The sequence below is a fragment of the Plasmodium sp. gorilla clade G2 genome (assembly GCF_900097015.1).
Source record: "Plasmodium sp. gorilla clade G2 genome assembly, chromosome: 3".
Lineage (NCBI taxonomy): Eukaryota > Apicomplexa > Aconoidasida > Haemosporida > Plasmodiidae > Plasmodium > Plasmodium adleri (nom. inval.).
The window spans coordinates 104,983-115,000 of record NC_041695.1 but is presented as its reverse complement, the minus strand read 5'-3'; the positions used below and the strand labels follow the sequence as shown (position 1 = coordinate 115,000).

General features: G+C 18.5%; 3 protein-coding genes across 3 annotated transcripts in view; 1 reads left to right on the top strand and 2 right to left on the bottom strand.

The window, feature by feature from the left end:
- Positions 1-1,167, top strand: part of PADL01_0302500 (lipoamide acyltransferase component of branched-chain alpha-keto acid dehydrogenase complex) — a gene marked incomplete at both ends in the record, with an annotated part of 1,338 nt that extends 171 nt beyond the window's left edge. Inside the window, one exon of the mRNA XM_028683115.1 lies at positions 1-1,167. This exon is cut by the window's left edge and continues 171 nt beyond it. Coding sequence (XP_028536445.1) covers positions 1-1,167 — 1,167 coding nt within the window.
- A 427-nt stretch (positions 1,168-1,594) lies between these two features.
- PADL01_0302400 (plasmoredoxin) lies at positions 1,595-2,134 on the bottom strand (the record flags this gene model as incomplete). The annotated part of the gene is made up of 1 exon (XM_028683103.1): positions 1,595-2,134. The coding sequence occupies one exon, from the start codon at positions 2,132-2,134 to the stop codon at positions 1,595-1,597; it is 540 nt and encodes a 179-aa protein (XP_028536444.1).
- Positions 2,135-2,856: 722 nt separating this feature from the next.
- Positions 2,857-9,474, bottom strand: PADL01_0302300 (spindle pole body protein, putative; the record flags this gene model as incomplete). Its single annotated transcript, XM_028683092.1, has 1 exon — positions 2,857-9,474. The coding sequence occupies one exon, from the start codon at positions 9,472-9,474 to the stop codon at positions 2,857-2,859; it is 6,618 nt and encodes a 2,205-aa protein (XP_028536443.1).
- Positions 9,475-10,018: the final 544 nt, after the last annotated feature.

Sequence of the window (10,018 nt, the reverse complement as noted above, 5' to 3'; positions counted from 1 at the left end):
GGGGATCATGTAAGTGAAATGGAAAGTTTATTGACTGTACAAAGTGATAAAGCTGCTGTTGATATAACTAGTAAATATAATGGTGTATTGGTAAAAAAATATTTAAATGAAAATGATATGTTGAAAGTTGGATCGTATTTTTGTGAGATAGATACAGATGATGATATTATTGAAACAAATGAAGAAGGAGTAGAAAAAGAAGAAAATAATAAAAGAGAAGAACATGATGAAAGTTCTTTAAGTTTAAATGATGATAGTAATACTAATGATAATATTAAAGCATCTCCAGGTGTTAAAAGAAAAGCAAAAGAATATAAAGTAAATTTAAATAATGTTGGTGATTATTTTAATAAAGTGAATATAACCTTAGAAGATTTGGAATTATATTATAATAATGTTGTTAAAAATGAATATTATGATAATAAAGATATGGATGTTATTGATGAAGTATCATTAAAAGGTATAAAATTAGCTATGTGTAAAAGTATGAATGAATCTTTACAAATACCATTATTTCATTTAAATGAAATGTGTATCATAAATAATTTAATAAAAATGAGAAAAGAATATAAAGAAGAACAAAAAAATATACTAACAAAAGAAACTAATATAACTATTACATGTATACTTATAAAATTAATATCTAATGTTTTAAAAGAATTCCCAATTTTAAATTCCAAATTTAATTTTAAAACTAATACTTATACTATGTATAAAAATCATAATATCTCTATAGCTGTTGATACTCCTCATGGATTATTAGTACCAAATATTAAAAATGTTCAGAATAAAAATATTTTAGATATTCAAAAAGATTTATTATTATTACGTGATAAAGCAAATAACATGCAACTTAGTAAAAATGATATTACTAATGGTACAATAACTATTAGTAATTTTGGAGCCATATCAGGAACATTTGCTACTCCTATAGTATTTGATAATCAAGCATGTATAATAGGTATAGGCAAAATGGAAAAAAAATTGCTTTTAAAAGATCAAGCGAGTGACTTAAATTCTTTAAATGATATATTAGTTGCTGATACTATTAACTTTACTTTTGGAGCTGACCACAGGTATATAGATGGAGCAACCTTAGCTCAGTTTTCTAAAATGTTAAAAAGGAATATTGAAAATTGTGATTCCCTAGGACCACTATTGGAATAAAAAAGGAAATACATAAATACTGTGAATATTTTCTCAGAGCACACAATGGATTTATATATATATATATTTTCCATTCCGTGTATGCATACATATATCTATATGTTTTTTTAATAACCTACATGTTATATATTTAAATTATATATATATATATATATATATATATATTTGTATTCTGTGTGTATGAATTTATAAAAACAAAAAAATATAAAAGAAACATATTAAATTAGATAATATAATAAAATAAAATAAATAGGTCATTTACAAAAAAAAAAAAAAAAAAAAAAATAAAAATAATAATAAAAATAAAAATATATGTAAATGTATATATATATATATATTTTTCCCGTGATAATTTTTTTAACACTATTGATTAGAAAAATATTAAAAAATGTTTTCTTGTCTATATTCCCACAGTTCTTATGATATATCAATTATGAAACAAATCAAAAAAGCGATTATTATATTGAAATGTTTTTGGATGTATTATATAATTTTTAATTAATGATTTTAGGTTATTTATATATGCATCTGTTTTAATTAATTGTGCTGCATCCTTTACTAGTATATTATTATTAGGTGAAATTAACATGAAGGAGGGTAGATTTTTTATTTGATACTTTTTACATATATATAAATAATTATCAAAAGGTAAAGCATAAAAGTTTGTATTTTTTAAAAAGGAAAGGTAATCTTGATATGTTCTATCAAATGGTATATATATAATTTCAACATTTGGAAAGTTCTTTTTAAAAATATTTAAGCTATCTATAAATGTTACACAGTATTTACACCATGAAGCTCCAAAAAATAATCCTAAATATTTATCCTTAAAATAAGATGAATCGATTTTTTTTAATTCATTATTTTTATAATAATATAGATAGTTCATATAATTTGCGTACTTTTCATATTCAGCTGTTTTATCATTTGGGTATGTTTTAGGAGGGTTATCAACTTGGCACGCCATAATAAAAAAATAAAAATTCAATAAATATGATATAAATATAAATAAATAAATATATATATATATATATATATATATATATATATGTTTTATTATATGATAATATTACGTTGTTATAAATATGATACAATAAATATATATATTTATTTATATATATATGTATTTATTTTTATTATTATATTTTCAAATTAATATATATTTAACAATTCTCATTTATTTATTTAATACATATGGTAATGTTAATTTTATTAAATATATATGTATATTTATTTATTTATTCATTTTAGTTTATTTCTTCCTATTTTATACTTTTGCCTTTATATGGATTATAATATTTTTAAAAATATAAAAGTTACAAATATTTTATTAAAATAATATTTTAAAATCTTAACATTCGTAGGGTGTTCACATATGGGAATATATGTAAAATATATACATAAAAAAATAAAATAAAATAAAATAAATATATATTATATATATATATATATATTTTTTTTCATAATTTTACACAAAATAATTTATCTACATATATAATTAAAACATTTCATTTTTTTTTATTTTTAACAAAAAAAAAAAAAAAAAAAAAAAAAAAAAAACTTTTTTATATAGAAAAAGAATTATTACATATATATAAAATATAATATAACATAATAATATACATTCTACAAGTAGAAAAAAAATAAAAAGAAACCATATAGAATAAAATATATGTGTTATGAACCTTTTTATGCATTATATTTACTACTGTATCTACTGTTATCTATACTGTCAAGATCAATATCACTTAAATTAATATTTTTCATATTTTCATTGTTATTATATGACGTATTAAATTTTTTTAATTTTGAATAATTTAAAGGAGATATATTATTGTTTTCCATATTATTATTATTTTCTTCTTTATTAAAATTATTTATATGTAAAGGAGAAGGAGTATCATGATTTTTATTTTGAAATGATATAAGATTCTTTTCTTTTAGATAATGTTTTTCACTTATAATGGTATCTTTATTATTATTTAATATATTTTTATTATAATTATTTCTGATATAATTAATGGAATGATTATTATATATATTATTTTTTTCATTTGAACCTTTATGAGAGTTATTATTAGTATAATGATAATTATTGTTGTTTGTATCATTATTATTATTATTATAATTTTCTTTTTTATAAAAATTTGATTTGTCATTTAAATTGTGTAAATCGGATTGTACGTTAATATTATCATTATTGTTATTGTTGAATCTATGCAAACTATAATTTATTTGATGATAATTACTATTATTATTATTATGAATATTTTGACTACTGATTATATTATTTCTGTTGTATTCATTTGGGTTGTGATTTTTTATCTCAGAAGTAATTTTTTCCCTGTATAAATTATAATTTTCATCTTTATTCATCATATTAATATTATTCATATCATTTATATTAGTATGACTATTAATATCAATATTATTATAATTTCTATCATTGGTAAGAAATAAATTTTGTTTCCTTTTTGTTTGTATATTATTTGATTCTACAGGATTAATATTTGTTTGTATATGATTATAATTTGAGACATTGTTATTATAATTATTTCCAACTACATTTTCCTTTGTTCTTTCTCGAGTGTCATTCGAATCATCTACATAATCATTACAATTATCATTTACATATTCTGAGTTTAGATCATTATTAAAAGAAGTCGGATTTTGATATGATATTTTATATTTATTAGTATAATAAAAATTATAATCTAATTTTATAAGAAAATTATGAGCATATTCATCAATATTATTATTTACATATTCTGTTAATAGAAGGAAGAAATTTTTAAAATGTTTATCATAATGTTTAATTGTATTTTTAATCATAGAAATATATGCTTTGTCTGTTAATAATTCTTGTACAATTTTTTTATGATAATTATTTTTATTGTTATATTTATTATTATTATTATTATTATGTGGATTGTTTTTCATATGAGTTGTATTTTGATTAAGTATATTAGACTTGACATTATCATGGGTTGTTATGTTTTCTATTTGTTCATTTTTATTAAAATTAAATTTTAATATATGTCTTGTAAATATATGTGATATAGATATTAATTTGAGAATACATGTAATAATATTATTATTCATTATAAATGAATATTTTAATATATTATTTAAATATGTGTTATGTATATGTATAATATCATCAAATATTAATGTTTCTTTTAATTTATTATTCATATTGTTATATTCTGATTTTATAACATCATTTTGAATATGATATAAATAACATTTTAAAAAATGAATCATACATTCTCTTGTATGTATACATATCATTAAATTATTTGTACATTCATCATTAATATTTATATTTTTTACAAACATATGATTTAACCACACTTCTGATAATTTATGTTCTATATATTTACAATAATTTAAGACTCTAAAAATTAAGGTATATTTAAATATTGTTATATTATTAAATATTAAATTATAAGGAAACATATTTTTATACGATAAAATTAATCCTTTATATATTTCCACGTTCATATTTGATGGTCCATTATTATTTATATTTTTTAACATGAAATTATTTTTTATATTCTTTAAAGGGTTAAAAGACATATCATCTACATTCTTATTTTTGCTGTTAATATTATTTAAATTGTTTATATTATTCATACTGTTTGTATTATTTTTATTTTTATTTCTTCGTATTTCATTCAATTTAGATACATTTTTTTTTTTTTTCGTAACTTTTTTTTTTTTTTTTTTTATTGCACCTTTGTTTTTTAAATCTGCATTTTTCTTGATAATCCTTTCATTTTTGTATTTATAATATTCTTCATTATAATGTTGTTTTTTTTGATTAGTTGTATCGTTAATATGTAATGGATTACTTTCTATATTAATAGAATTATTATGAGCCTGGTCATCGTGGTAATTCTTATTGATATTATTATAATTATTACGATCATCGTCTGTTTCATTATCATCATCGTCTTCATATTCATATTCTTCTTCATCATCATCATCATCATTATCATCTTCTTCGTCATTCTCGTCTTCTTCTTCTTCGTTATCCTCGTCATAATTATTTTTATTGAGGTAATTATTTCTTTCTTCTTCATCATCATTATACTCATCTTCATAATTATTATATTTATTTGCATTATTGTTATAATAATCACCATCATCATCATCTTCATCACCACTATTATTATTATCATTTGAACATTTTTTATTTTGTCTTTGTTGTTCATTTGATATTTGAAACTTCCTTAGATCAATAATTAAGTTTACATTATCCATAATACTAAAAATATCCGAAATAGCAACATTATAATCTTTCTTATATTTTAAATGATATAATACAGATGATCTAATAGAAATATCAAAAAAATTTTTTAATTTATTTAAGACATTATTTTTTTTGTAATGATATAATTTTTCTAAATACTCATGAGATAATATATAAAAATATTTTAGATAATCACTTATTTGTAAAAAGAAAAAAAAATAATGATGTTTAATTTTTTCTTTTATATCTATTTTTTTTATATATAATTCAAACATTTTTTTTGATGCATATAAATGTTGATTATGTATTAGATTTTCATAAACCTTTTTATCACTATCATATACTAGAAAGCACGATTTATTTTTTTCATCATTTTTATTATGTTCATAATATTCATCTTCATATGGTAAATTCATATAACTATATTTTTTTTTTGCATCTATGATTTGTCTATTTATTGTATGTTGTGTTTCTCCTTGTGATTTATAAAAATTATTATAAAAATATGGATTCATAATATTATCATTATTTGTATATTGTTCATTTTTTATATTTTCATTATATTTAGCTTTATATATTACATCTTTAGGATGTAAAAGACTATTCATATTATTATTTTCACTATTACTTATATTTATATTAATGTTTTCATTTATATTTTTAGATTCATCTTGATCTATTAAATAAAATGATGTTTTTCTTTGTATATTTAAAATTTTAGAACATGCTGATAATACATCAATATATTTGCCTGTTATAAAAATATGATTTGATAATTTTTTTAAAAATTTGGGTACTTTATCATTTAATATAATATATTTAGCTCCCCAATAATTTGTGGACAAGTCAATATATTTTTTGAATATATATTTATACATATTATTAAAATATGGTTTATGATTTTGTTTATAATATGGTGTAATATGTTTATTTTCATGTATGAAGAATTCTTTATATGTATCTTTAACCTTTCCATAGAATATATAATTTTTTATAAAATCAAATAGAGGAGTAGTAATATTTTTTAATAAATATAAGAGTACTTTTTTATTTATATCATCAGGATTTAGATATTCTTGTAAATTATATATTAAATCAATTAGATATTTGGAATTATTAATTTTCTTTTTTTTAATAATTTTATTAATAATTTTATTTAATAATTTGGCTATTTGAATTAATGGTAATACACTTATTTTTATTTTGTATAGGGAAATATCTTCTGCCTTTTCAATATTAATATTAAAGAATAGATTAAAATCTTGTATATTTTTATGAAACAAATTATTAATACTAAAAAAAATTTTTTTTTCTTCAGGGTCAGTACATGTAGATAATTTATATTCATCAAAAAGACACAACGATAGATCATCATCATTGATAAAGGTATTATTATTATTGTGAATATTTTGATTATTTTGATTATTTTTCATATTACTTTTCATATTACTTTTCATATTATTTTTCATATTAATTTTGGTAAAATTATATATATTTCGAACATTTTCTTCTATTTTATTTATATGATTTAATATATGTGCACTAATATTATATAAGCAACAACAGAATATATCAAATGTGAAATTACATGATTGGCTTCTTTTATTAATTTCTATAAATTTTTGTATTTTTCGTATATATATACCTAAATATAATATTTCTCTAGCAATTTCAATATTGCTATTATTTTGTTCGTTTACATTTAATAATGTTGGATGAATAATTAATTTATATTTAGGAAAAAAATAAATAAGATCATTATTCAGTTGTTTTCTGTTTATATAATTTAAATTATTTTTTCCCCTCTTTCTCATTTTTGATATGTCATATGATATTGCAGAATTGGGTGATGATTTATTTGATGAGGACATATTCGATGAAGACATATTTGATGAAGACATATTTGATGAAGACATAGAATCATATGGTATTTCTTCATGAAGTAAATTATTCGTATGAATAGTATTATTATTTTTATATTTTTTTTCGCTAAATGAGGATATAGAATAAATAGAGTTACTTTCTTTTCTATTATTTTCTTTTGGTTGATCATATATATTTTTAATATTTTTATAGTTTTTTTTTTTTTTTTCTTTTTTTTTTTGAACTATATTAGAAATTATATTTGTATAATAATTTTCATGATCATATTTATAATATTCTTTAATATATATTAAATTTCCGTATGTGTTATTCAAAATATATAATATATCGATAATTAATAAGCATTCTTTAATATATAAGCTGTATGTTGAATAATTTTCCACAATTTTTTTTGTTAAATAATTATTAAAATAGGAGTACATTTCATTACTTAAAATATTATTATTATTATTATTATTATCATTATTGTAATTTTTATTCATTGATATGTTTAAGAAATGCTCACTTTTATTATTTAAATTATAATTATTAATTAATAAATAAGAATAATTTTCATCTAATTTATTATAATTACTCAAACATGCATTATGAAAACTAAATAAAATATTAATATCAGTTTGATTATTAAAAAGATGTTTCAAAGACATTTTTTTTATTAAAACTAATTTGTAATATTTGGATTCTTCATTGTATTCATAATTATTGGGTAACATATCATCACCTGTATCGGCTGTACTTAGTTCATCATTATTATTATAATTATTAATTTTTTTTTTTTTTTCTGTCCTTTTTAAATGTTCACGCATATTATTATAATTATTTATATTATCCATATTGTTAATATTATTATTTGTTGTGTTATTTATATGTGAGGCAACATTTTGAACACCTAATATTTCTTTTGTCTTATTATTTAATAATAAAAACTCATCATTAATATAAAGCCTAGTATAACAATTATATATACGATGATACATATTGACTACATCATATAAGACATCATTTATATCTGTTAAATCATTTTTTTCTGACCGTGTCATGTATTCATTTATAAGGATACTTTTTTTTATTATGATCCATGAGTTACATGAATCCATATTTACAAATAAGTTTTTATGAAATTTGAATTTTCTAAAAATAACATCATCATAATTTATAAATTGTTCATTTTGTATATATAAATTACTTTCTTTTTCAATATGATCATTGGAAATGCTAAGAAAAAATAAATCTGAATTTATATGAGTAAAAATATGTTCATAATTATTATCTGAATCATCATCAGAATATATAATATTTCTTTTATGAAGTGAGTTCTTTTGTTTTTCTTTTTTTTTTCTTTTTTCATCTTTTACACAAAAGTTCATATTGCTAGTTTCAAATATGGTACTATTATACATGGGATTGATTTTTTTTTTATTTCCTTTTCGGTTATATTGATTATCATAGCTGTTATCAAAGCTGTTATTATAATTGTCATCATAGTCGTCATCATCATTATTATCATAATCTTCATCGTCATCATCATCATCTTCATCATCATCATCATCTTCATAATCATCATCTTCATAATCATCATCATAATCGTTAACATCATCTTGATCAGGATTATCTTGATTATATTTCATATAATCCTTTTCATCGTTCATATTAGTAAGAGTACCAAAAGTGTCATTTTTCATATTATGTAAAGTCCTTTTTTTTGTTTTTCTTTTTTTTTTCTTTTTTTTCTTTTTGGTCCTCTTGGGTAAGTTCATGTGTTCATACCTTTTATTATTATGTATAATATATATCATATCATTATGATATATACATGAATTTCCTAAATTTATATTTTCACTATTAATTATTAAAAATATATTTCGATTACTTTCATATCTATAAGGATAAGTAAATTCAAGACTGCTTTCTTTATTATAATTATCTTCTATCGATTTTTTTTTTTTTTCTTCTTCTTCTTGTACACTTCTTTTTATTATATTATCACTTCCATAAATATTTTCATATTTCCAAAAATCTTTATTCTCATATTTATTTTTTACATTTACATAACATTGAGAGTAATTATTAAACATACAATGACAATCACGAAATTTCACATTCTTTATATTCATACGATTTTTATTCTCTTTTTCTAAGAGTTTAATTAATTTTTCTCGATTCATCATTTTTTTTTTTTTTTTTTTTTAAATATGACTTTTATAATTTACACTTGTGTGTTGAATGATATTCCTGAGAATTGTTTCTGAATAAGAATAGATAAATATTTTTGAAGATTTAGAAAAGGTGGATGTGTACATAAAAACATAAATATGTTTATATGTTTATAAACATATATGGCATTATATATATATTTATATGTATATAAGGATTGATGTGTTTTCCATTCAAGAAAAAATACAAAAAATATGAAAAAGAATATACAAAATATACAAATATATATATATATATATATATATATATATATATATATATATATTTGTGACAAAAATAGTTTGTTATATTTTCATATATATTATATATGCCATTAATATTTTATTAATTTGGAATTTTGTATTTATTTAAAAAAAAAAAAAAAAAATGGAATAATTATGGCTATTTCAAAAATGAAAATATATATATATATATTATATATATATATATGTGTATAAGTTTCTCTTTAATAATTACATATAAAAAAAAGAAAAAATAAATAAAAATATACACAATATT